The sequence below is a fragment of the Balaenoptera borealis genome (genome assembly GCF_965194805.1).
Source record: "Balaenoptera borealis genome assembly, chromosome: 1".
In the NCBI taxonomy this organism is placed as follows: Eukaryota; Metazoa; Chordata; class Mammalia; order Artiodactyla; family Balaenopteridae; genus Balaenoptera; species Balaenoptera borealis.
This window is the reverse complement of record NC_138860.1, coordinates 181,188,581-181,216,064: the sequence shown is the minus strand read 5'-3', so window position 1 is coordinate 181,216,064 and position 27,484 is coordinate 181,188,581. Positions and strand designations below refer to the sequence as shown.

Sequence of the window (27,484 nt, the reverse complement as noted above, 5' to 3'; positions counted from 1 at the left end):
AAGGCTGTCAACTTGGGTAGAACAGAGAAGGCCTGGGGCCTCTGAACCCATGACTGGCTGTTTGGCGCCCCCGGGTAGACAGCTCGCCACACTGCCAGTGAGGGGCCAGCACGGCCTGAAAGGGGCACATTTGTGACCAGTGCTGAAGTGACAACAGGGCTCCCTTATGAGGAGTGGGTGGAGGAGGGTGGGGAAGAGCGCACGTTTTATAGCCCTCTTCAGGTGCTTTCCCGCCTCATCCTCTCAAAGCCCCAGTGCGATGAATATGAAAAACTCCATGTTTTGAGTTGGGCCAATGGGGTGCTGAAGCCTCCCTGAGGGTCACACATCTCCAGGAACAGAGCTGGGAGCTCCACTCACCTCCCAACCCCAGCAGGGGTCAGGCCTAGAAGCTAAAACGACCCGCTCCCCTGGGGCCCAGAGTGGGAGCCTGGGCCGGGCTCACGCAAGAAGCCGTTGCGTGTTCTTACGTTCGTTCCGCTGAAAAAGAAGTGCAGAAGCCAAAACAGAGTAAACAATGATGTCGTTTATTTCAAATGTTTACTCCAAGAAATATATATATAAAAAAAGACAATTACAGCACTAAACCAGGCACCTTCGACCAAATCACAACCTCTCCTTGGACTCTCCCCTTCACGCTAAGCCTCCTCGTCCAGTCTCCTTCCTGAGCTGGAAGACACGTCTGGAGCCCGAAGGATCAGCGCACCCCAGCCCCGTGGCTGTGTCCCTTCCTCTGGGAGCCCAGGACCGTCTCCCCCCCACTCCTTGTCCTAAAGGATTTTCCCCCTTAGGAAGTTCATTCTAAAATTCTAAGCCCAAAGGAGTGATTGTGGGAGAGAAGAGGGCAGTCTCCACGTGGAAGGGACATCCCTTTCCTGCTCCAGTTCCTGGCAGGGGGCCCCAGAGCGGGCTGGCGGTGGGTTTCAGATGAGTCCACTTGAAGATTGAAGCCCCACTTGGCCAAGGGCAGCTCCTGCAAAGGCCAGGACCACCCAGGCTACTGCTCCCTTGACCCTCTCGGTGACTGCACCACCCAAGGGAGGCTGCAAGGGTACGAGGAGCGCGTGCGCCTAAGCCCATTCCAGGAGAGAGGTCTGTCAGGAAACCGAGGGGTTCTATGCAGGGAAGCTTGAGTCAGCAATGGTAGTTGGGGGGTGATTTGGACAGATCAGGTTAGTTTAGCAGAAGTTCTGAAGTTGCAGAAGCTTCTCCCCTGGACTATAAACACAGGACAGTTGAGACGAGCATGAAGTCAGACTAAATCTTAGAAAGAGGCAGGCCGGCCTCCTCCCGCGAGGCCTTGGGACTGGCCAGGACAGATACCGTTACGCGCCCTGCGAAGGCAGAAGCCCCTGTCAGGAGCGACAGGGCGGGGGGGACGAGTAGGGAAAAAAGCAACAACGACTAGATCATTTTTGGCATTTTAACATGGAGACAAAAGTGGTAACAATAGCAAAGCAAAAATTCATAATAAAAAAGACCAATATTTAACTTTCCCATCACCCAAGTCTCACACTGAAGTTCTATTCCCGTTTCCCCCATAAGCACCACTGAACTAAAAAATCTATTTTAAAGCACCCAAACCAGTCCAGACCCTCTCGAAACCAAGAGCCCCAGCCAGAGCTGTCGCCTCTCTTGGGTCCAAGCGAGAGGAGGGTTCCGGGAAAGGCACCTCATAACTCACGCAGCACGACGCCAGGGACGGGTTCGGGCACAGGGCACTTGGCGGGGAGCCGAGGTGGCAGTCACAGCCTCTGTGCTGACACGCAGGGAAGGGGACTTCTTCCGTGATCCCAACTATTTGGTTACACAGCCAAGCAAACGTGACTAGAGAGTTGGGTTAGCGGAACAGGAACCCAGGCCTCAGAAACAGACTGGGCCCCTTCCAGCAGGATCCAGCGGGGGGAAGGGGGTCGGAATAAAGACAGAAGCACAAAGGCGATAAAGGCTGGTACACAAAGGGCTGATCCTTCTTTGCAAGGACTCCAGAATGCACTTTTTACTGCTGGCTGGTCAATCTCTAATGGCGAGTGCTGGCGAGGCGGCCCCGGCTCAGAGGAGCCTTCGAGCCGGATCTGGAACCAGATACACTGTCCCCACATCTGCCCACCCCCCGAAGTCCCCACTGGTTCCACAATCACCTGATTTTCATTTGGACTTCTTTTACAGCTAAAGCAGGTATAAATGGCTAAACACAGATCCCCCACCAGGGGGGAAAACGGCAGGTTCTATTAATGTCGCGGCCAAAAGGCGGCGGGGGGCTTAGAAGCAGCCAAGGGGAGAAGCAGAACACACACGGCCTGAGCCGGGCTAGAAGGAAAAGCAGGAGAGAAGTGACCCAGATGCTTCCGAGCACACGGGCGCCATTCTGGATGGAGACTGACCACCAGGGACGGTCTTTGCCTAGATGCTGCTGGCCCCCACAGGGACATTTTTTTCTGAGCGTGTGGTGACTCCTCTCCCAGGTAGCACCCACTGGGCTCAATGCTAATCACAACCGGGAAGGGGTGTTTTTGACAAGTGTATGTAGGAGAGAGGGGTAAAAAAGGAAAACTTAAAAAAAACAAAAAAACAAAAAACAAACCTAGATTGCTCAAAGTTTCTGCCTCTTTTGTAGGAATGGTAAGTCAACTATGAGCAAATTATTTTAATTAATCATTAAGAGGGGGAAAAAAAAAACACTTTGGAAAGCATACAGAAAAGGTAGTTGACGTTGAATCACGTATAAAACGGAACCTCAGGGAGTCTTAACAAAAATGCACCTTCGGTCAACTTTTGCTTTTGACAATTCCTCGTTTGACTTCCCGTCCCAGTGCACGTGGAAATGACAGCTGCCGCGAGAGGTGTGGAGCTGGAGAGGCTCCGGGAGCATCAGAGGGTCCGGGGGTTGTACTCTGGCAGTTTCTTGATCTTCTCCTTCTCCGTCTCACTTTCGTCTCTCGCTATCACCAAGGAGTGTGAGTAACCCATGGCAACCTGGGGGACAAACCAGCGCTGGGTGGGCAAGGGTGCTTCGGCTAGGCAGAGTTTGGGGCCGACAAGCCCAAGGCAGACGGCGGGACACCAGGAAGCTGGGCTCGCCAACGGGGGTCAGTATAGAGGTCAAAACAAAGGCATCCTGAAAAGCTCAAAAAAGCCCTTTGCTGAGGACCACCAGTGTCAACGTGACCTGCCACCAGTGCCCTGCTAGCCTGCCTTCTGGGCTGCCCCGGGGAGACAAGGTGGAAGGAGGCCCCCCCAAGCAGTGTTTGGACGCCAACTGCCTGCAGAGGCTGCGGGGACTCGGGACCGTGCTCCCTGTTCCCTCCGCCTCTCTGGACCACAGCCCTGCCTTGTGCAAGGGCACAAGCCCCAGGTGCGTATCGGTGACAAGGGCTGGCAGTCTGGTGCGGCAACAGCAGAGGCCTCGCCCCACCAGCTGCCCACAGCCTAATGGTGTATAGAGGCTTGGGTGAAGGTACCAAGCCAACGTGAGTGATGCACTCGGCCTGGAGCAAATCTGCTATGGCTGGATCCTGGCCGGTGTCCCTCAGGGTGACAGCAGCCACGGGGCCTAGCCAGCACACCTCTGTGCCTTTCCCATCACCCAGCAGAAAACTCTAGCACGGGGCACAGGAAAGCTACCCAAGGAGATGTCAGATGAGGCTCAAGCTGGCTGCAAACAGCAGAAGCAGGGAGAGGCACGATTCGTCTCTGCTTTTCTCTCTGCTCCCGCGCCCCTGCTCCGCCCGGGCCCAGGGCTCCTCACTCACCTGCTCCGTGAAGATGCCGTCGAGCGTCTTCACCTCCTGAGCTGCAGTGGAAGACTTGGGCTTGTGATCCCCATAGCCCTGGTGAGGCAAACAGAGGGATGCTCACAGAACCTGGGTCACCAACACCAGTCAGAAAGAGGGAACCTCACCATGTGGCTGGACCGCCCACGGACCCGGAAGCCTCTGTGGCCGAGCCCCGCCGTCTCAGACCCAAAGCCAGGCCCGGGCAGCAACAAGAATCCACAGGTGCCAGCAGGTGACCGGTTCCTAACCCCAGGCCCGAGACACTAAGATGTAAGCTATAGGGGTTTATGTGATAAGGACACCTTTTAGGGAGAGTCACTGGTCAGATGACACCATGGCCAGGGCAGGAAAAAATGGCAACTGCGGCCCTTCAGGGCCACCAGGTCACAAGGAGTGCTGGCTGTCCCCATCCCCACCTGTGTCCATGATTAGCAATGACTCCAGGACACCGGACATGGAAGGGACGGTCAAGGACTGCCTGGGGAACGGGGGCGGGGGGGGTGGGGGTGGGGGTTCTGTCACATGCTGTGGTGTGAAGATGGGCGATTTCAAGGTGGACAGGTCCCTCAGCTCAGCTCAAAGAGGGGCCCACATGGCAGGTGAGCTTCATCTGCCACCGGCTGAGTGCCACACCAACTCCTCACCCGAGAGGCTGCCCCCAAAGTCCCCCTCGTTCCCCTCTAGTCTCTAAATCGATACTCAGAGTCTATTTCTGATAGGCCCTAGGAACATCTGTCCTTCTCTAAGAACAACCCATAAAAACTGGGCAAGGGGGCTTCCCTGGTGGTGCAGTGGTTAAGAATCCGCCTGCCAAGGCAGGGGACACGGGTTCGAGCCCTGGTCCGGGAATATCCCACATGCCGCAGAGCAACTGGGCCCGTGCGCCACAACTACTGAGCCTGCGCTCTAGAGCCTGCGAGCCACAACTACTGAGCTCGCGCGCCACAACGACTGAAGACCTCACGCCTAGAGCCTGTGCTCCGCCAACAAGAGAAGCCACCGCAATGAGTAGCCCCTGCTCGCCGCAACTAAAGAAAGCCCGTGCGCAGCAACAAAAGACCCAACGCAGTCAAAAATAAAATAAACAAATAAATTAAAAAAAAAAAAAACTGGGCCAGGTTCTCAGTCTCTTTCAAGCTTCCACATATGGGGCCACCTCTGAAGGGACCCCCAGTGTCTGCGGCACGTGGGGCCCCCTCTGAAGCCACCGGACTGAAAGCGGGCACAGAGCTCCGAGGAAAAGGTGTGTTCAGGCCACCAGCCCTGGAGATGGCGCAGGGGGTCAAGAAGCACCCGCCTCCTTCCATCACCCCATCAGCTCCTACCCATGAGAGCAGAGGGAAGGGAAAATAGGCCGAGTTCCCAGCAGGAAATAAAAGAGCCAGGCTGACGATCAAATTGCAGGTAGAACAGGCAGACCGTCAGGATGAGCTCCATAGCCCCGCTGTTCTTGATGAAGACTCACCACGCCCCAGAAGCTAAGAATCAGATGTTTGGTTGAGGCCAAAGGTGTGGGGGAATCCGAGGGCCATGGGTTCTAGTCACTCAAGTAACTGAGATTAAAAGCTGGAACACAGACAAACTTATTTGGGAAAAATAAGAGAAGAATGTCCCCAAAAGACCTAAGAGGCTGGAAACCAGAAAGATTCAATGCATGGTCACAACTGACCCCACCGTTTAAAAGGACAAGCTGTTCCTGTCGACTGAAATTCTCCTGGGGAGAGGGAAGAGAAACCACCCTCTTTCCTACTGACATCATCCCACAATTACGGTTTACAAAACATGAGGGGAAATGGGATCTGAAACTTCCCAATTTCAACTTAACAATGTGGACAGAAAGAACTTTCACAATTATTTGATAAGCAAAGGAACACTCATGAAACCTCAAGCGACCTAAACATCAGGGAATACCGCAGACCTTCGTGCAACAAGGAAACACACACACACGCAAGCGAGCGCACGCACGCACACACACACACGCACCTTCCTCCTGCGAGCTTTCAGGGGTGGTTCAGGGAACCCAGAGCGGGCTCTGCCTCTGCCACGCGGACCAGCTTACCAGTTCCCCAAAGGTCGGCGACGGGCCCCAGCTGATCGTGCTCTCGTCCGCAGCCACGATGATGCTGCTCTTCCTGCAAACGGGCAGAGGCTGTCAGCGGCGGGCAGAGGCTGTCACCGCCGAGGGCAGAGGCTGTCACCGGCGGGCAGAGGCTGTCACCGGTGGGCAGAGGCTGTCACCGGCGAGGGTGGCAGCCCAGCGCTGCACCTCAGCCACCCAGCAGCCCCAGGCACTTCCCGTGGGCTCCCTGCAGGGTGTGACCTACTAGCATTAACATCAAGCTGGTCCCACTAAAAACTCCATTCCAAACAACACAGCACAGGGCCAATGGGCTGCTTCTGAAGCCCAAATGCTGCCCCGCGCAGGCCCAAACTGCAGAAGCCCTTAGAGCCAGGAGCCTCGGGGCCCCAGATCTCCCCGCCCCACCCCACTCGGGCTCTAGGGCTCTTGGGGTGGGGGGGGTCACTTTTAGATGAACAAACACACTGGGAAAAGGAGAAGAGAACAAATCAGGATGAAGTGAGAGTTTATTCCAAAGGGGGCGGAACTTGCCAGATGACTTGGGCGGGGCTAGAGGTTTCAGATTAAAACCACACCGAACCCCCAACAACTACACTGTCATCTCCCCAAAACCTGGCAGGTGATGAACATTAGCAAACTCCTCATCAAGAGGTGCGACAGAGCTCAACGGGTGTCCTCAAAATAAACGGAAAATCACTGACCTGAGGATACTTTCTTGTTCCCACTGTATCACAGTAACTAAAATTTCCTAACTAAATATGATTTGAACCTGCAATACGAACAGAGCACACCAAGCCTTCGAAGAACGAAACCCTCAGAAGCAGCAAAGCGAGTCACCTGTTCTAAGACCTCCCGACCCCTCTTGCCCAGAGCACAGACCCTCCCCCTCCTGACTCTAGAATTTGGTGCGCCCTATGCCCCATGGGAAGAGTGGAGCCCTCAAGGGACAGGGCACCTCCCGGGTGTGTCCAACATGCCGGGCACGGGGACAGACGTCCCCACTCACCGCGAGACACAGCCACATACCCACAAGCCAGGCTCCGGATTCTCCAGCCGCAGAGGTCCTGCACGGCCTTCGGGTACATGGTGGACTCCCGGGACGTGTTGGTGGCCCCCCAGAAAAACAGACCACCTGGGAAAGACAAACGCGTCTCCATTGTCACCATCATCTCAAGAGCTGGATGCTCACCTCAGCAACATCAAAGGAGAAAGGGAAGAGGATCGGGACCCGCCAGGCACAGCGCTTGGCACCGGTGACCACAAGGAGCTCTGTCCGAAGAATCCGGGAGGTCGATGAAGTCAAGGTCCCTGGTCTTGAACAGGGCAAAGGTCACGGGACTCCCCACCAGAGCACACAGCCAGGGAGGGAAACCCGAGACTTGGCCCTGGATGCCTTCCTCCCGAGGCCCAGACGGGGAAGCACTGACCCACTTCGCTGACGGCAAAGGAGCAGGTGTAGCCAGCGTAGATCTGGGACGCCCCGCGTCCAGGGAAGTCAAACAGCTTCACCAGGCGCGGAACCATCTCGTCCTTCTGCTCGGCGTGGCCCAGCCGGCCGTAGCCCCCGAAGCCCCAGGAGAAGACGCGCTTCTGGGAGTCCAGGACCAGCTGCAGGAGAGAGAAAAGGCAGCGCTGGGACGGGGGACAAGTGGGGTGGCTGCCGTTCTGAGAGCCTGTGGCCAGGGCTGAGGGCAGAAGCACCCAAGATGACCCACACCGGCCTCGGACAGGGGAGGCGCCAGCAGCGGGTCCACATGGCGAGGATGTTTGCTGTTTTCCCGGCCAGGGACACCATTTTCCATTCCTAACAAATTATCATTATTAAAGCCGCAAGTCTTCCCCTTTCCCTCATCGGAAGCACGAGGGTGATGTCTCCAGAGCAGGCCACTGCACTCCACTTCCTATTTCAATCCTGACTAAACTGCAGACAGAGCCCAGAGGAAAAGCCCCGCCCACCTTGGATTCTCCTTCAGGCGGGTTCACACAGGTGACCTCCACCTGGTCACAGGTGCAGTGTGCAGTGACATCTCAACAATTTAAAGTCCATCTTCTTACATGCACCCCTATGTTCACTGCAGCACTATTTACAATAGGCAAGACATGGAAACAACCTAAATGTCCATGGAAAGATGAATGGATAAAGAAAATGTGGCACATATACACAATGGAATACTACTCAGCCGTGAAAAAAAACAGAAATAATGCCATTTGCAGCAACATGGATGGACCCAGAGTGTATCATACTAAGTGAAGTAAGTCAGAAAGAGAAAGACAAATACCATATGATATCACTTATATGTGGAATGTAAAATGTGACACAAATGAACTTATTTACAGAACAGAAACAGATTCACAGACATAGAGAACAAACTTATGGTTACCAAAGGGGAAGCAGGGAGGGGATAAATTAGGAGTTTGAGATTAGCAGATACACACTACTATACAGAAAATAGATAACCAACAAGGACCTAGCATATAGCACAGAGAACTATATTCAATATCCTGTAACAAATCGTAACGGAAAAGAATATGAAAGAGAATATATATAACTGAATCACTTTTGCTGTACACCAGAAACTAACACAACATTGTAAATCAACTATACTTCAATTAAAAAAATAAAACATTTTAAAAATCCATCTTCTTTTCTTCACAGCATCCTTGATGTCTCATGTTTGAATCATGTGAATGTACAACTTATTAACATGATTTGACACCAGAGGCCTAAGTAAGATCTATTTCTCCTGACTACGCTGTACAAGGGAGAATCAGTTGTTGGACCTGAAGGGACTGAAAGCTCCCAGTCCTGAGGTCACTCAGCCAGTTGCCTGCACACAGGAGACCGACCTGTCTCTGAATTCTCAGCCCCGGCCCTGGTCCTTCAAGCGAGACGAGAACCAAGTCTGACTCTCAGGCATTTTCAGGCAAAATAACCACAGGAAGGCAACTAAGTTAAAAAGATGAACATATAGGGACTTCGCTGGCGGTCCAGTGGTTAAGACTTCCAGTGCAGCGGGCACGGGTTCAATCCCTGGTCGGGGAACTAAGATCCCACATGCCGAGCGGCCAAGAAAAAAAAAAAAAGATGCACATACAAAATTTTATTGCCGTTTATCTAGATTGACCTTTAAGGAAACACCCTTAATGACTGAATCTATTCAACACCCCGTCTGAGATATTGTCTACTGACGTGGAAAAACATCCGTGATGTTCTATTAGACAAAAGACAAAAGCAGAAAAACTCTTACTGTATGATCCCAACCCAAAGCGTCTGCACGTTCAGCTACATCTGTGGACGCCACGCAGAAGCAGTCAGGTGAGAATGACGCCCCGGGACAACTGAGGGTGTGAAGCCCTTGAGGAGGGCAGGATGTCGAGGGGGCCAGGGTCAGTTCCTGGCTTTGCAAAGCCAAGGGTCTCCACTGAGGTGACACCCTGGAAGCCAGAAGAAAGGCCAAAAACGCTCAAGGCTTACCGTGTGGTTAGCGCCGCAGGCCACATCCCGTACCACCACGTTCGGGACCGGCAGGATCTGGCCGTCTTTCGTCTTCTCGATGAAGATTGCCACTCGCCGGGGCACCAGCTCGCAGTCGTACTCTATCCGCTGCGCCCGGGCAATGAACTTGCCGTCCGAGTTGTGTCCTGCAGCGACCACAGGGCCGGCCGTCAGCAGCGGCCAGAGCACAGAGCACCTGCCCAGCCTGGCTGGGCAGGTCCTCGTGGGAACTCCTGTCAACCAAGGTAGTGTCCTCCAACCTGAGGCACGACCCAACTTGAGGGGCATAGAATCGGTGTTGTGGGTTGAAACGAGTTTTTTCTTTATTTGAAAAATGAATAGAACAGAGTAAGAAACACCCAAGGACACCATCTGTAAAGAGGACTTTTGTGAAAATTCTTTGCGAGTCTACGTTTGGGCTGGGCTGTGGCCAAAAAAGTGGGAAGCTCCAGATCCAAAGGAATGGTCTTATCTGTGCCCCACCTGGGGGCCTCAAGGAGCCCTGCATGGGCCGAGAACGGACAAAAAAGTTCAACCCACTTTCCCAGGCTTGCTTTTTTATGAATTACCAGTAACCTAATACATCATCGTGGTCGTTAAAGCAGAAACTCAACGTACGTTCTCGCCTCTGCCTTGCCTGACCCAGTAAACACGTCGTGGGAGCGAGCGCGGGGGCTAGTGCACGCTGGGGATGCACCTTCCGAGGTCAAGTTCTAATTCTGAAAAGGGATCTCTCTGGGTTTGGACAATCACACTGAAAACCGGTTTTAAAATAAGCTGGGAAGATTAACTGACTCTGTAGATATAAATCAAGCCAACTTCTCAAAATACCTTTAAACAAGCGTAAACCAAGCAAACGAGATTCGGTATAAAGTGCTGCAATGGGGACTAGTTCATGGTAACTGCTCACTAAATGTTAGCTGTCATCATCATTGCCAAGGGCATTTCATTTCCCTGAAGGAAAATCCACCTGCTGCGACAAGCTGCCTGTCTGCAGATCTGGGGCAGCCACAGGCAGCAGGGGGGCTGCGCACGTTTCCAGAAGTAAACCAGAAACTTGCTTCCAGTGTTTTGACCGGGGCTGGGGACGGCACCAGGGCCTGTGGCCATGGAAACGGTCTCTCCAACAGTCTCTGGCAACTCCCTGGCAACCAAAGCTGAACGCACATGGGGCTGTTCTCTCTTATACACTTCTGACTTAGGTATATTTAGTTTCACAAAGTCACTGTTCCCTGAAGTCTAAAGGCCAGCGAGATGCTCCTTGTTCTATTTATACTGTCTTCCATCTGCCTGCTTTTAATGACGTGGAGACCCAGGCAACCCAGATCCAGGGGCTGCAGAGGATCCGGAGCAGCGTGAAACTCAGGCGCCAGCAGAGGGCGCCCACTCCTCACCTCCCACTTGGAAGGAGCTGGAAGGTGGGAAGACGCCAGAAAGGGAAAAAAAAAAACCACTTCGGTGTCAGATGGGAAAAGAAAATGGAGACCTTGTAAAGTCAGGATGGAGAGTCATTTTCCACTCACTGAGAACTGAGGAGAACTACCTTCTGAGTTTTACTTTTCTACTCAATGAATAATAAGTAAATTCCATCCCTTCTGTTTAGGGATGAAAATCCGGAAGACAATCCCACTTTTTCATGATATTGGGCTCTTCACGTGTATACCTGAAATAATGGCCCAGGCCGAGGTTTTCAAAACAACCTTACTCTTGTATAATCTCCTCACTTTCAATGAAGGCAAATCTTTAAATATGAAAATGAATGAAGGTGGTTTGATTAAAAAAAAAAAAAAAGCTTTGAAATCCTTTTATACAAAAATGAATTCCCAAATCAGAAGAAAAACCTTTGGCAGACTCAAGCCCTGACTTTCATTACGGCAAGTCACTGTCAGACGCCACAACCCCATGAATGACGACATGCTGGCCCACTAAACAGGACATCCACTTAATGGATCAAGGCTATTATCTGCGATCAATTACCCACATTTCTACCATGTGTGTGCAGCCCCACACCGACTTCTGGTTCTAAACATACGGTTAGATTACAGAGCTTTTAAAAAATGTACTTTGCATACCCAGCTGACCATATTCAGGGCACCCAAAGGAATAGAGGTTTCCTTTGCAGTCCATTATCATACTGAATTCAGCCCCACAGGCCATTTTGGTAATTGGCTGCCCGTTGTACATTATCTGAAAAGAAAAGACAGCAGACTTTTAGACATTTTTTTTTTTTTTAATTGATAAAGTCTCTACCTCCCCACAGGTTGGTGTGAAACAATTACTAGGCTACAAAGGACTTCTAATGGACCCAACAACGCTGAAGGCAAAGGCTTAGAATGTATGTAAAGAAACACCTCCCAGCACAGAGTCAGTTCAGACAAGCAAATCATGTCCCCGGGTCTTTGTAACCCTCAAAATGCACAACGCTGTGCCTCACACATCCTGGTGCCCAGTGAATGCTGAATTCAACTGACTGGCGTGGGCACGAAGGTGTCAGAAAACAGAACTAATCACATGTAGTTCCCAAATCCCACTCTAGTCACTAGTTTTGATGTCACGCAACTTTAAAAAGAAAAGCTTTTATAAGCGTTATTGCCAACCAGTAAAATGAACTGTTTTACACTCTCTTTTACTACTGTAAGAGCCGCTTGCTAATTAGCCTTAATTGAAGGTGTGAAGAAGAAATATAATGGTTCGAAATTAGGAACTTGGAAGACAGCAAAGGCCCTGAGTAATTTAACATGGGATTTGGAAACAAATCTGAGAAAGTGCTTAGAAGACTCGCTCTTGCAAACTAATCAGTCTGGGAAAGCCAGACTGGAGGAACTGGAGGGTGTGAAGTACCGACATCGCGGGAAATCGCGGGGAAAGGCGATGCGGCTGGGGAGGGCATGCTGAGTCCCGGGCTCTGTCCGGCCCCGGCTCACTCTGGAAACCGTCACGTTCCGCTGCAGAGCAAGTGGCTAACAAAACAGCAACACCTTGAAAATCCTCCAGACTACAGGTACGTTTGGCCAAGGTCAAGGTCTCTTTTTAAGACCAAGAAACCCAAGTCTCTTCCCTCGTCAGACACTCGCTGTAGCATCCTGCTGCCTTATGTCAGGAGTTCACTTTTTAGGTATAAATCCCACTCCTCCAAATGACTCCAAAGTTTCTGAGGAATAAGAGACGACCGACCTCCTATTTGTGTTCTAAGTACCTGGCCGGTGACTTGTTACAAAGTCAAAACTCAGAGTATTCTCAGATAAAGACCAATCACATCCATGTAACAATTCTCACTTTGGAATAGAACAGGCTTCAAACAGGCCTCTGGAACAAATTATTTCAGTCGGAATGAAAAACTGTTTCCAGGATGTTCTTCAACTGTGACCATCTACTAAACCTGACCCACTCAAAGCATCGAGATCCTGCTTTTACAAGGGACCCAGTAACTCAAACAATGGAGAGGAATGTCTGATCTCACCCCAGAAAATCCAACCCCAAAGCAACGAGAAACAAAGGCCCTGAAGGCGGAGGAGGGCGGGCACCTGTGCGGGGCTGGGCACAGCGTCCGTCTGGTTGCCGAGGCCCAGCTGCCCCATCTTGTTCTCCCCAAACGCAAACACGGAGCCCGTTTCTGGAAGGAAAGAACAACATTCATCACCAGAGGGAAAATACTGCTGAGTATTCGGAACTAGACTTGGAATCAAAGGCTCTAAAATAATAAAAACAGCTCCTTTGCCAGGGAAGAATGCAAGTGAGACAATTCTCCAAAACGGGGTGGGGCGGAGACCTCAGAGCAGACCCACTCCCCAGCAGAGACCCTCCCGCCGTCCCGGCCACTGGTGCCCGTGGGCGAGGCTCCCGATGCCTCAAGCAGCTGCCCACCGGGCTCCCTGGGCATCTTTCTGATCGTGACCATGGGTCACGGGGGCAGCCCCACCCCCTGCCCCAGGTGGACCATTTGGCCTCTGACCCCATTTTGAGGGAAGCGGCCCTTCCTTACCTGTCAAGGCCAAGGTGTGGTTCCGCCCACACGCCGCGGACACGATCACCTCGTGGCTGAGCCCCTCGATGAGTCTGGGGGCTTCAACTCTCTTGGTGTCGCCATGGCCCAGCTGGCCCTTCTCATTTCGCCCTGCGGGTCAGGAGCAGGATAGATAAAGCGGGGAGGAGGAGAGAGGGCGGCCGGAGCAGCTGCCGGGCGAGGCTGGGTCTCCCAGAAGGCGCCCTCCAAACCCACAAGCCCAGCGCCGGGGGACAGCAAGCCCGGCTCCGCAGGCAATGCCAGCCTTAAGGCTGCTGGTGGGGTCGGGTGACTAGATGAGATACGCAGGGCTGTCCCCAGAGTCGCCTCGGCGTGCAGCTGCCGGCCACCACCTCACCTGCTCTGACCCTCGTTTCTGGGGCAGCGGCTGGGACAGATCGGAGCACTTTCGCCAGCTCTCTGCCCCCGAGGGAAATGGAAGAAAGCCAGGTTCAACCTGGATGGCACACACGAGCGGATGAGCTCAGGGAAGCTCACAGCTCTCAGTTCTCACCGCACCTGCCAGACGCCAATTCCTTCATTTGCTTCACTCTGAGGTATTTTAAGACGGTAACACCTGCCTCACAGGAGTCTGATTCCCTCAGTGCCCCAGGCGTCTACCGTGGACCCTGTATTTCTCTCCTTCTCTCTAAGCCCACCTCCCACGGACCAGCCTTCGCAGGACCCTTAGCCACGTGAACCCCAGCGACGGCCAAAGGCCAGGCCTGCTCTGAACACAGGCCCTCCCCGGCCACTGGCCGACCTCCAGCTCTGGGGCTGCGCTGGCGTGGCATCGGCGGGGGGGGGGAGTGCAGGTGCCGGAGGCCGAGACCTGCCAGGCCCTCTGCCCCACACAGCCCTGCGGCTCAAAGCAGGTGTGGAGAGCTGGGGGGCCGAAGGCTGGCCCCCCTAAACCGTACCTAGTTTTCAACACAGGCTACAAGGGTTCCAAACTCAGCACCTCAGTGGGCCTCTCCCAGGTCCCTCTAAGAGAAGAACCACACTTGTAACCGAACATTTCGGGAGATTTTATGGGGCCAGAAAGCCAGGCAATTCGGAAAGCGGGGGAGGTTTCCACATCCTTCCCCAACAATGAACTTTGACCTTGCAGTCGTGAAAGAGGGGGAGCAGAGCCACAAAGATGAGCCTCAACTGTCCTGGATGGGACTCGAGAAAGGGTGACCAGCTGCCGTTACTACAGGAAAACCGTCCTCAGGCTTTGATTATGGTGCTCCAGCAGGACAGGCGGACACCAGCTTCTAGTGGAAACTGCCCAGGTTCACTGTGAAAGGCACGAACGAGCACCGGATGCAGTTTTTCGGCTCGAGAGGCCCAGGTGGTCAGCGGGTGCAGACCCCGTGAATTCCGGGCTGCAGCACTGATGCTCTCGGGCCCTGGACTGGGCCCTGAGCCTTCCGGGGACTCACTGTGGACTCGTGACACTCCCAGTGTCTCATCCCCCCTACAGCGGCGAGTCTGCTCATGGGACATGTCTTTGTTCTGGGGCAGGGCAGACGCACAGCTTTTAGAATCATTCCCTGCCCAGGGGGTCAGCAGAGGGGACGTTTTTAGAAGCAACACGGAAGTGACATTCAGTAGAGAGATCAGAAAGAGGACACCTGAAGTTGGGAACCCTGACGTGGGAGGCTGTGTTCAGTGCTGGCGTAGTGAGCCGGAGGGGGTTTTGGGGGAGGGACACAACCCCGTGCCAACTGGGAACAAACGAAAATCGTGGCAATGTCAGCGTGTCACTAAGAAACTACGAAGTTTAAATTTGGGCCAGACACACTTGTTAGCTTTTTTTTCACCAGAATTACAAAATTAGCAGAGTGCAGGGAAGACAACAGATGTTAATGTATTTGGACTTTGGTACAGCCACTCATGAAATTGCAAAAAAAAGGTTCAAACAGCCCGAAATAAAAATGCAGTCTTATGGACCCAAAGCTAGCCAAAGGGCCAGAAACAAAGGGTGAGGACAAACGCCAACACCCCCTGCGGGAAGAAGAGTCCAGGAGCCAGCAGAGGGTGTGGGGGAAACTGAGCCCCAGCCAGGACCTGTGTGAAGGATCTGGAAGAGGAAACAGGGCAGACGGTGTGGAAGCACTCTGCAAGGAACCCTGAAAGGGAAGGGAGGCTAAAAGACAAGAACAGCGCCCCCCAGCACCCAGGCGAGGGAGTCCAGCGGCAGGGCAAGCAGATCACCTTGGAAATAGCAAGCTCAACTCTCTGGGGCAATGGAACAGGAAACAGAGGAACAAGACTGCATAGACTCGGGCTGGTGTCACCACGTGGCAGATGTAAAAGCTGGTGGCATTTAAAGTGGCAAGAACAGAGGTCTACGTCACACTGTGCTGTGTGCTGGGGGGACAGCACACCTAAAATAGGAATTCAATACTAGGCACACCTCGATATCAGATCCAGAGTCAGTCAGAACGTTCGGGAAAAGGCTGCCTAAAGAGGATTCAGAGAAATCGGGGGTTACGTCAGACCAAAACCTGGCAGAAGAGGGGAGGAGGTGATGTGTTCACGGGGCACAGACTAGCTGGGCATCAGGAAGCGAGGAAACGCACAGCAAGCAGCACAGCCCCGGAGGGCGGACGAGGGTCTCCCCCCAGGGGTGGAGGAAGGGAGCCCACCCGCGGGCCGCGCCACGGGACTCGCCGCGTCCCTGTGGTACTTACCCCAGCTCCAAAGCTTCCCTTCCGTGGTGATGAGGAGGCTGTGGGCGGCGCATGACCCCGACACCACCGTCCGTACCCGGACCCCGGAAAGGCACCCGTACCTGTGGGGCCCCCATAAGTTCTGACCGAGGTTGCGGTAGGCGGCTGCAAAGGCAAAGGGAACACACGTCAAACAGTCGCAGAGCCCTGGTGGGTGCTGAGAGCTGCCCCAGTGTCACCAGCCAGAGGGCCGACCCCCCAACTCCCCACGTAAAGCACACCCTCGGGGGCCCCTGGGGCAGCGCACCAGCGGTGTGGACCCGTCAGTGGCCATCTGAACAGACACTGCTCCACCTCCGTCTCTGGCCCGAACCCACCTGCCGAATGTGCCAAAAAGCCGGTGGCCGGAAAGCAGGTGCCACCGCCTCTGCCCTGCAGCCCCGCCGGGCTCGGGACTGACCCAGAAGAGCAGGTAGCAGACCCCCAGTCTCCCTCACCCTCCCGACAGCTCCCTCCCGGCCCTCTACCTGGGGGTGGGGAGAGGCTGGGGGCCTGCAGCCACGAGGCTCTCTTGGGGGCCAACCCCGAGCCTGCACCCCTTCATGCCATCTTTCTCAGGGGTCCCATCATGCTGGCCGAGTCATGACCCCTAGCTCCGCCCGTGTATTTGCTCCCACGGAAGGCCCTTCCCTGCCCCCTGCCTCTGTTCTTTGCACCTCAGGTCAAACACCCCTTGCTCTGGGAAGCCTTCCTTGCCCGCATCCCCCTTTCAACTCGTTGCTTTCTGGACCCCGGCGCCCTGTGAATCCTGTCACAGCACTTATCCTACTGAGTTCACGTGCCTCCCGCCCCGAGGGCCAGGGCCTCCCCGTGCCTGGGGCAGGGCACTGGGAACCATTCAAGGGCATGGGGGCGAGGAGAGACAGTGGCCTCCATCACACCCGCCACTTCACCTTGTTAGTGGACAGGGCGTGGCCAATTTGGGGCTTAATTTCCTCAACTTGGGGCTCTCAAGGACAGAAAAACGAGCCCATTTTTAGGTCCGTGGTGACTATTATGAAATGCTAGCTGCTGCTGAAATCAACTGTGTCAGACTGACCTGGATGCAGGAACGGACTGAGAGGTCAACTTCTCCATCAAGTACCTGGCTCCACGCGAAAGTCTGTAAAACTGTTCCCGCCCATCCCCACCCTGCCCGCACCCCACCAGCAGAGGGTGCCGGGCGCGGCCTCTCGTTTAACTACCTGGGGCGGGTCAGGCAAGCGAGGGAAGTTCCCCACCATGATTCAGGGCACCCCTGAGCTTCTCCACCTGAAGACGCTCCTCTACCACTGAAAGGTGAAAGAAGACCCAGCAATTTCCTGGGAAAGAGCAAACCAGAAACGACAGCCTTCACACCTATGCTAACGTCTGCTCATCACGGTGGCATGACTGCCGTGTGCCGTGCTTGTGGACAACACGCGGTGCCAGGAGGCGCCAGGGGACACCACGGCTGACCCAGAGTGGCTAAGTGGACCCCCTCACAGGTGAGTAGATGGTCTGATCTGCCAAAGCATCTTCCCTGCATGAGCTCCACGAATGTCAGTGCCCAAGACGTCATCAGCTCATGAGAGGCAGGGATTCTCGGGGCCTCCCAAGGAACCTTCTTCAGAGGGATCCTAGTCATACGAAATGCAGAGCAGCAGTCCCGGGCCACTCGGCCTGCCTGGAGGTCGTTAATGCCCAGGGCCTGGTCCCAGTCAGAAGTGGAGCACAAAATCACTGTGTTATCTTGAAAACGAAGGAGGCTGCTGACTTTATGAGATCCAGTGACGCGTACCCAAGAGCCGATGGGCTCTCGGAAGGAAGGCAGCTTCGAGAATGGGAGGGACTGGGAAAGGTGAGGGCGGGAGGGGAAATCCTTCTTCCCTTCATGTTTGGCACCCGTGGGAAAACAAATTCTCCCTCCCTTCCCATTATGTCTACTGGCAAGTTCACGGAGAGCCGAAAGACACTGAAAGACTTTAAAATGTTTGTTTAATGACATAAAACTTCATTCAGAGGGAGAAACATCTGGGAAGCAAAGGTGGGCCTCGGAGAAGACAAAAAGGCACTCTTAAAATGAGCCCAAGTGGGGCAAAATTCCTTCAACTCGAGGCAGCCCTGCTCTGCCATGGGTTCCCCTCTGGAATCTACTTCCCGCTTGGGGCCTGAGTGTCTCTAATTGCAACTGGGCCACTCATTTACAGAACAGCTTGGAGAAACAATGCGACACCTGCGCCAGGGCCGGCAGGGAGACTGGTGTTATCAGGAGAGGTTCCAGGTGACACCAGCCATCAGGCAGCTTAGGCTGAGAGCTTGGTCCTGAAGGCTGGGCACTTTCCCCAACAGGAAGAAAATGGCTCAAACCCATTTCTAACTCATCTGGACCCTGAGTGCCGCTGAAACCCCGCCCGCTGTTTTCATGGAATAAGATGATCTCCACTGCCCATCCTGAGGCCGCAGGGAGTGTCAGCGTGCAAATATTTGTTCACCGGGCAATGCTGGAAAGTACTTTGGGAATTTTTCCAAATGAAATCAAGAAGCCATAAAATATGGCAAAGTACCAGCCTTACTTCTCTTGGATGGGCCAGTATTCTCCTGAGAAAAGACACCAATTTTCTAAAAACATTTGGGAACTAAGATACTTCTTAGGATTTCCCTGCTTCCCCCACTCCAGACTGCTACTTGCTCTGTCAAACCAGTTCCCGCAACAATTTGGCAGTTTGCAAGGAAACGTGGACTCTTCTGAAATGTCTAACAAGTCCGCCATCTGACACGTGACAAAAATCAAGGACATTTTGACATTCCACAGCACCAGCCTCTTCATTTTAATGAAAGTAAGTGACATGAGAAGATGGGAAAAAAGTGTCGAGGTTTATTTGAGGCTACTACTTAGATTTTTCTGTTTAATCTCAACGGAATTTTCAAAAGCAGAGTTGTACCCAAGTGAGAGACTTGCCCAAGACCCGGGTTCAAATCCAGCCCCATCACTAGAGTGGCTGTGTGGCCCTGGGCAAATCACTTGGCCTCTCTGAGCGCTTCCGTAAAGAGAATACCTACCTGGCGGACAGTCACCAGAATCACACTGGACACCTAGCACACAGGAAGCACTCAATCAACAGTAGCGTCTTCTATTCTTTAGAAATTGTTTCTCATACCTTGTTGCTTAGGCACTTCTTTTCGACCAATCAAGTCCCAGTTGGTTGCCCCAAAAATCAAAAGCTGCCCTTTGCACTTAGACCCTTCAAGTTTCTACAGAGACAAAGAGAGAGGGAGAAAGAATTAGCTTGTAACGCTGCTTCTAGCTTCCCAAATCTGTCCAACGACAGCAGGAAACAAAATAATTCATTGTTAACGCTCTCCCTCAGCGGTTCACACAGCAGACAGAGGGAGCTGAAATAAGCACCACCTCGCCAGCCCCTTCCATACGTGGAATCCCGAACCTGCCCCTGCAGCTCATTGGTTAAGCCCAGGTCGTTTTAATCCTTTCTCTTTAAAAACATCTTTGGCAAAACCCTACAAAAGAAGCCAAATGCTATTCCTCCCCTCCGCTCTGCAGACTGCCTTGTACAGGTATTTGCAATAGGCCTGCTGCGTCACACAGGGAGTGAATGTTAAAACTGCTGTCCTCGGGGCCAAGGCTGCATCTTCCCACTGCAAGCCCAGCATACCACACGTGGACCTGAAGGCTTTGGGGCCCCGGGGCATCTCTGCACAGAGATCACATCGGTCGACTTTCCTATCCTCCCCGTGCACTGCCCTCGCTGCCAGGAGCCTTCCGCGGGGAAAACAGCAGAGCCCCGTGTTCATTCCTCCACTGGAGGGAGGAAGACCCACGGGGGGCTGGCGGATCTGACGGGGCAGCCTCCGATGGGCTCGTCCTCACTGCTGGCCGAGAGCCAGGGGACTGATGGCCAGCGGCCCCGCCAGTATAACTCAGTCCCCATCCTCCATCACTAGGGCCACATGCTCTCACTGTCACAGGGGGAGCATGTACTACTTAAAAAGGCCACTGTCCGATTCCGGGTGGCACTCGTCCTGTGCTCAGCCCTTCCCTTCGATTCTGAGATGCCCAGTACACTCTTTAAAGTCGACTGTTAGTCAAAGATCCACTTCTGAAGGCTCCACTTAGTTCCACACAGGCAAGGGAAGCAGTAACTTCCCGTTCTGCTTTCATCCTTTACATCATCAGCATCCCAGGACGTTAAAAGCAAAGAGTTTTCCTTCGGTTTACAGAAGCATTCTTGGAAGGCTTTGAGGAAAAAAAGGCCACACAGCTGCAAATCCAGTCATTCTAACCCCTACACAGTGACTGCCCTGGCGGTACGTTCTGGCAGCCTAGTACATGCATGTGTAAGAGGAACACATCCTCATAGGGGGGATTCCGTTTCTTAGGGAACTCTGGGCAACCCAAACCCGATGTCACGGGCACACACACACACACACACAACCCACCCCCGGTCCCGTCATGCTCGCCCGCTCGGCCACGAGTACAGGGCTGGAGGCAGACGGTCCATCTACAGGCGCGCCCACGGTCAGCATGCAAAGGGGCGACAAAGCAGTCAGGGCTGGAGGATGACTTCGCCACATTTCAATTATTCAGAGAATGACCTTAATCGGGGTAGTCCAACCCCACGGCACCCAGACTCCAATTACTTGAATGGGAGCCGAGTTTCCCCTGGTTATCTCCCCTTCTTTGTTTAACTGGCGAGCCTGGCTGGAACATTCTACAGGTCTACTGCAGGAGACAAATAGCATCAGGGGATTGTCAAGTTCCCAGTGGAAGGAGCAGCCCTGGGTCTCTGCCCACAATACTGACTTGCTCTCCACTATTCCTCAGGTCTGCGTGGAGGGGCAGCAGAGACTCAGAATGGACCAAAGCACCGTGGGATGAGCTACCAGGCCAGATGGTGGGGAGAGGACACCGGAATAGCCGTGACCTCAGGCCAGGCCACCCCCCCTGGCCCCTAGGTGGGCAGAGACGGTTAAACCACTCCACACCAAGGTGCGCGCAGCACAGCAGCAGGTCAGAAGTGCTGCTGGCTGCTGCGGGACCTGCAGCTCTGCCAGAACTAGCTGCCATCACCCTGGGCACGAGCAGGGTCTCCTTTGTGACCTGGAGATGCCAGCACCTGCACAAGTGGACAAGGGTTTATGTGTACTGGCCCATCGAGCCAGCGGAGCATTTATACAAAACCCCAAGCCTTCTGACACAAGGTAAACACCTTGTGGGAAACCTTGATCAACTGGTCAATTGTGTTTCCTCCAGTGACAGTGGTCCAAGGAGGGTGGTAAGCCGTACCTTAACTGTGTTTTTATGTCATGGGCCTCATTTCCTCACACGTTAGATGTCATCATCTATATAACTCTTTGCTGTAGGCTGCTTATAATTCAATTCTTCCCTCCACCTTATATGAAATAAAAAATTCAAGTAAGGACCAGAACTCCTAACACCCACTTAAAAATCACAGCCATGGGCTTCCCTGGTGGTGCAGTGGTTAAGAATCCACCTGCCAATGCAGGGGATACGGGGTCGAGCCCTGGTCCAGGAAGATCCCATGTGCCGCGGAGCAACTAAGCCCATGCACCACAACTACTGAGCCTGCGCTCTAGAGCCCGCATGCCACAACTACTGAGCCCACGTGCCACAACTACTGAAGCCCGCGCACCAGAGCCCGTGCTCCGCGACAAGAGAAGCTGCCGCAATGAGAAGCCTGCGCACCGCAACAAAGAGTAGCCCCGGCTCGACGCAACCAGAGAAAGCCCACACGCAGCAATGAAGACCCAACGCGGCCAAAAATGAATAAATAAATAAAATTAAAAAAAACACAGCCCATGTCCCTCTTTGTCACAGAGCTGAACCCACCCACAGGTGGGAGAGACCCCGGATGCGGGGGGCTCCATCCAGAGAAACCCCAGGGACAGCTGCCAGGGCTGTGAGCACCAGAGGTTACGGGACCCTCCCAGGTGTAACCTGGGCTTCACCGATGGGCCAAGAGGTTGTTTTCTGGATGAAATCAGCAGACATGCTGCCCATGTCTAAATATCATGTGGCAGAAAAGCTGGGAGAACAGTCTCCCAACAGGATGGGTAATTTCACTGGCTGGGACACACGCACCGACCTTCTTCAATCAACAAAATGGGGTTTCTGGTCCAAAGCGATTTTTGAATTACTGCCCAAGTGCAAGGAGCATGTTTACGAGGCTGAGAGTGAATCGTTAACATACATCCATTTAGAAGGCTGCCACTCTCCGTGGAGGGAAGACCACTCAGAGAAAGGGCCGCAATGACTACTCCCTAGTGGGCTATCAACTAAGACAGGCTTCAAGCTCAGTTTTCAATTGTATTTATTTGGTCCTTTCAGACAGGACAGAGTTGTCTCAGGGTCCACAAAACCTGAGCAACCCAACACTAGAAGAACTACAAAGACCTGGACAGCTTGTGACACTCACCTGTCTTCTAGGAGTCAGCCAAGGCTGCTCGCTTTACCTACAGCGTTATGAAGTTCACAGGGAATTCAGGCTGCATCAACCCTAGAGGGTCGTAAAATGCTCATCTGATACAACTACACGGAAACCTTGTAGGTCCTTGGAGAGAGCATTTTCCGAGACTGAAATCCTAAGAATGTTTTATAAAAATACACAGCTTTTTCTCAAGGCAACTCTGTCCCTCAACCATACAAGTATTTGGGGTTCATCTTTCACAAGCCCAACATCTGCCGCTTTGAGGTAACTGAAGGCAACACGGCTTCAGACAACTCATGGCAGCTGCTCTCATACAAACCTCCTTCCAACAGCCCTGAACAGCAGCGAGGCTTGCGAAATTCTCAGTAAAAATTCTCTTTCTGAAAAGAGCTGGGGACGGCTGCTGGCCTGTGGCAGCAGACAGGATTCTCAGGACTGCTTCCCAGGCGCTTCCCCTGGAGTCTAGGAACCTGGGACCAGGGATACACCCAGGACTGGGGGCAATGCCCACCTAGGGCAAGGCATTGGGAACGCAGTGGGACAGCCTGGGCCTGGCCTTGACCCTGGACCAACGGATGCTAAAAGTGAAAATGACTTAAAGCTTGAGGTGTGCACTTTCCATGAAGCACAGAACAGCATCCTTCGTTGGACCCTCAGTCTCCTGATGGTGTGCTGGCCAGTCCACTGCACATGCTCTCTCTCCGTGACTACCTCCTTGGGTGAATCTCAGCATCACGGTAAGAATCTTTTACTTCCTGATAACAAAACTCATTACTCTAAAAGGTTGACTGGAAACACTCGAGAGACAATGTAGCAGAGGCAGAGCCCAGCTGACCTTTCTTTTCAGTTCCCTCCTAACACCAGGATTGGAGGGAAAATGTCTGGAGTCCCGCACAGAAGATCACATTTGTTAAAGGAAAACAGTCCCTGCGCTCCCTTTTCTCAATACTGTGGCCATGGCCCTGGCCTGGTCCCCAACCCCAGGTGACACGTTTCAGTGATACAGGCTCTCCTTAACATCACCCTCCTCCACCATCTAACACGTTGGCCCTTTCCACTGAGATGGCAGTTACAAAGCCATCTCCACATGAACAATTTGCAGAGGCGTTAAGGATGACATCAGAAAAAAACCCTGAGCCCAGTGGAAATCTAGCTCCATGTGATATTGGGCTGGTCCCTTAGACTCTGTGCCCCAGTTTTCGCACCTATAAAGTGGACCTAGAAGTGCAATTATTTTTAACCATTTAAATACTGCCTGAACTCCCCTGGGGGAAATCACGCTGGTACGGACTGAGAAAAGGATCCCTCCAGACCGTGAGACTCTAGACCCTAAGTGCAAGTTCTTACTCTTTTGGAGCTATCTGAGCAACTGGTGAAAGCTTTGACCCTCTCCCTAAACACAAGTCCCACACTAAACCCGTGGGGTTTGAGCATCACTGACCCCACGTAAGATCTCTGGCTCCGCAGGGTTTTGCAGGCATATAAATTGGTCACGATCTTAATGAAGATTTGAAGGCCCAACTCTAATGAGCAAATTGAAGCCCACTCAGACTACGGGGGTTTGTGGGGGGCGCTGCACAGAGACCACACCAAGCGCCCGTTCCTTCAGACCACAATCGACGAACAAAGCCCAAACACCTCTGGGGGTGTGGGGGCCCTTCCCGACCTCCAGGGGGAGGGCTCTCCAGAGCATGCGCCCTCGCACCCTGCCCCGGCGCCCGCCACCCCCGCCTCCCCGGCGGCGCGAGACGGCGCAGGGCCGCACGGGGCATGCGCGGCTGCCGCCAAGCCCCGCCCCCCCGGAGCGCCGGAGCCGAGGCGGCGGGAACCTCAAAGCCCCGGCGTGAACCGCCGCTCCCGCAGCGCGCCGGCAGCCCCCTCCCCCGCGGTGCCGGGGCCGACCGGCGGCCGCAGGGGGCCAGGGGCGACCGAGGACACGCTGCGCCGCGCCCCGGGCCCGGTGCGCGCCTCCCCTCCTCCGGCCGCAGACAACTTGCAAAAGTCTCCCTTCCCGGGGCGGGAGGGGGAGGGGAGGCGGAGGGAGTCGGCTCGAGCGGCGCCGGGGGCGGGGCCATGACCCCCTCGCGCGGGCGGGCGCGGGCTCCCGCTGCCCCTCCCCCGGCGGGGGGCCCGGGGCGCGCGCCCCAACGGCCAACGGCCGCGTGGGTGGGCGGCGGCGGCGGCGGGGTCGGGTAGGCCCCGGCCCGCGCCCGCCCCGCGCCCTTTTGTTATGCGGCGGCGGCGGCGGCGATGATTCAGCCCGCGGCCTGCGCCGGCCCCGCCGCCCCCGGTCAGGACGCGCGCGGTGACGTGCCGCGGCCCTTGCCCCCCGGCCCCCAGCCCCGGCCCCGCACTCACGACGCGCTCCTTGGTATGCTCAGGCTCGGTGATGACCACGGCCGCGCCGCCCGCCTTGGCTGCCGCCGGCCGCGCCGCGCGCTTGCCCCCTCCGGGGGCCCCGTCGAGCTCCAGGCCGTCCTCGTCGCCGCTGCTACCGCCGCCGCTGCTGCTGCTGCAGCGCTCGGGCCGCTCGCGCTTCCTACCGGCCGGGCCACCGCGCTTCCTGGGCCCGGCACGGGCCGTGCCGTTGCCCGAGCTCGGCTCCTCCCAGGCCGCCGCCGCCTTCTTCCTGGGCATGGTCGCGCTGGAGGAGACACGGGGCAGCGGCGCACAATGGACGGGTTATAAACTGCGCGGGGGGAGGGGAGCCAGCCGAGCCACCGGCCTCCACTTCCTCCCCTGCCCTCCCCAAAGTGGCGGCCGCGGGGTGGGCGGAGAGGGGGCGAGCCGGGAGGAAATCGCGCCCCTCCCGGGCCCCGGCGCGCCTCCTCCGGGGAATCCCGCACGGGAGTCCAGGTCCCCGACTGCAATCCGCTCAGGAAAAGAAAAAAATGGAGACCCCCCCCCCGGGCCCATCCTCAAGTTAGGTTTGCCTACATCGCATCATAATTGCAGCCAGGTCCCCAAAAAAGTAAAGGGAAAGAAAAGGGAAGTCTCTGATCCCCGAGGCTTTAATTAGAGAAGGCTTTGGGACACTTCAAAGACCCCCTTTTGGCACCCCGGTGAAGGAACTCCCCCCTCCGCGGCGGCCCCACCTGCTGCTTTTGTCTCCGCACCCCCCTCCCCAAGCCCACTCAAACGCAGTTCTCTCCACCCCCCGCCTGAGTCCCCAGTTCCGCTCCAGCCTGGGGGTTCCGACCTCGGGCTCTAATTAGCCGAATCCCTTAGGGTTGGCTGCCCCCCACGGAAGGGTGCGGTGGGTGGTGGCGCAAATAAAGCCGGCCCCCGGCCCCAAACACCTGCTCGCACAGACACGAAAAATAAAAACTTTAATGGTGCCCGACACTCTCCCGGCCCCTCCCCGAGCGTGCGGCTCAGCCGATCCTTCCGATCCCGGCTGCAAAGTGCCCGGCTCCGCCGCTACTTTCCCCCAGCGTCCCTGCGCCTTCGTCCTGTCTGCTTTTTTTTTTTTTGATTGATTTTGAACAATGGGATCTCTGTCTGTCTCCGATTAAACCACGTGGATCCGCCTTCCTTCCCCTTTTTATTCATTCAATTCCCCCAACCTCCCCCAGGTTTTTTTTCTTTTTTTACCTTTTCTCCTCTTTTAAAAAAAACTTTCCCAGACCCCGCAAACTGATCATTGTCGATTTCATTTTCAGCCCCTACCTGCGTGGAGTGATGAGAAACCGGAGAGAAAAAGGAAGAGGAGAGACTAAAAGACGAACCGAAGCGCTTTTTTTTCCCCAGCCCAGAGGAGGGCTCCAGCCCACTCACCAGATACACTTAAAATGTAAATACAAGCTTCCAGAACAAATGCTACAACACAAAACAGAAACACATGTGCTGCCGGGCGGCAAGCGAGCGCGCGACGGGGCCGGCGGCGCGGGTCCCGGGGCGCCCGCGCCCCCTGCCGGCCGGCGGACCCGGCGGCGGCCCGGCCCCCGCCCTCGCCCGCGGGGCAGCCCGGCCCACCGAAGCCTGCGCTGGGCGCCACGCCGCCAGCCTTCACTCCCCGGTCCTGCGCGTTTCGTAGGCGGCGCAGCACGTCCTGCGCGTCAGAGATTACTTTGGGGGTTAGGAGAGTGTTAGATTGTTTTTCCTGGGCATGTCTAGACAGGTCACCTGAGGACACTCGCTGGAAAATAGTTACTTCGCTCACGAATCCGCCAACAAGGGACGTGTCCTAATTGAGTGGAATGAAAGATGAATACAATTTGAATAATTTTCTCCTGTGCAGAGAGAAACTGTTATTTTATTTGCCTATGGATGTGCCCCAGTATGTAGCAAGGTGCTGTTACACGGTAGAGTTACATACATAAAGGTTTGCTGTATTAGCGAATTAATTAGTAATTAATTTGGAAGCCAAGGAGGCACTGGAGGCTAGTTCTGATGGAAATTTTTCATTTTTTTACAAATATTTACTGAGGCCCCAGTACATGCAAGACACACAGTGCTAGATGCTGGGGAAACAAAGCTAGAGAACAAGATTTCTGCCCTAGTGGAATGCACAGTCTAACGGTAAAGAAAGATAATTCAACAAGTAATTGCAAGTGTAAGTGATGGGGTTCAAGACATGCTACCCCAAATTATGCCACCTTGGCATATTGAATCAACTGAAGAGGTTTTGAGAAAACGGCAGAAGCAGGAAGGTCATTCTGACCTTCTTCCCAAAAAACAGTCATAAAACCCTCAGGTGAGAGATGCCCTCCCTGTTCCAGGAGGACAGGGACATCCTTATCTCTGAAAACAAAGGGAAACCAAGAAGAATCCTGATAAACAAGCCTTGTTAAATTGCCCCCCCCACCACTACATTTAGCCTCAAGCTCCTTAACCTCTCCTAGTTCTCCAGACTGTCCAGGCTTCATCAAAACTAGCAGAAAGATACACAGATCTGTTCCTTTGGGTCTTCATTTCCTTATGAAGTCTCCTGTGTCATGTAAAACTTAGGTTAAAATAAATTTGTAGGCTTTTCTCCTGTTAA

At 54.3% G+C, this 27,484-nt stretch overlaps 1 protein-coding gene and 1 long non-coding RNA gene across 5 annotated transcripts; one reads left to right on the top strand and one right to left on the bottom strand.

Annotated features, from left to right (window-relative positions):
* Window positions 1-511: 511 nt before the first annotated feature.
* Window positions 512-26,383, bottom strand: RCC2 (regulator of chromosome condensation 2). 4 transcript variants are annotated; one of them, XM_082351288.1, is made up of 13 exons: window positions 26,278-26,383; window positions 24,859-25,144; window positions 19,195-19,288; window positions 16,037-16,180; window positions 13,335-13,466; window positions 12,877-12,965; window positions 11,425-11,539; window positions 9,332-9,498; window positions 7,284-7,464; window positions 6,883-6,988; window positions 5,836-5,908; window positions 3,753-3,830; window positions 512-2,976 (listed from the first exon to the last, which is right to left on the bottom strand). In XM_082351288.1, exons 2-13 carry the CDS (start codon window positions 25,135-25,137, stop codon window positions 2,872-2,874), a joined length of 1,563 nt encoding a protein of 520 aa, XP_082207414.1. In that variant the 5' UTR covers window positions 25,138-25,144; window positions 26,278-26,383; the 3' UTR covers window positions 512-2,871. The 4 variants fall into 4 exon arrangements, with proteins under 4 accessions (XP_082207414.1, XP_082207412.1, XP_082207415.1 ...); XM_082351286.1 differs by having other exon boundaries at window positions 26,170-26,311; XM_082351289.1 differs by lacking the exon at window positions 26,278-26,383 and adding an exon at window positions 25,700-25,716.
* LOC309609604 lies at window positions 23,244-27,484 on the top strand. The gene is made up of 2 exons (XR_014233510.1): window positions 23,244-24,460; window positions 26,163-27,484. It is a non-coding gene; the product is annotated as an uncharacterized lncRNA (long non-coding RNA).

Bases quoted from the DNA above. Each gene is read 5' to 3' on its own strand.
- RCC2 (XM_082351288.1), bottom strand. From the start codon at position 25,137: ATGCCCAGGAAGAAGGCGGCGGCGGCCTGGGAGGAGCCGAGCTCGGGC. The intron at 9,499-11,424 runs GTATGCAAAGTA...TGGTCGCTGCAG, and splicing joins CCCTGAATATGGTCAGCTGG to GACACAACTCGGACGGCAAG. The intron at 7,465-9,331 runs GTAAGCCTTGAG...TCTCTCCTGCAG, and splicing joins CCTGCGGCGCTAACCACACG to CTGGTCCTGGACTCCCAGAA.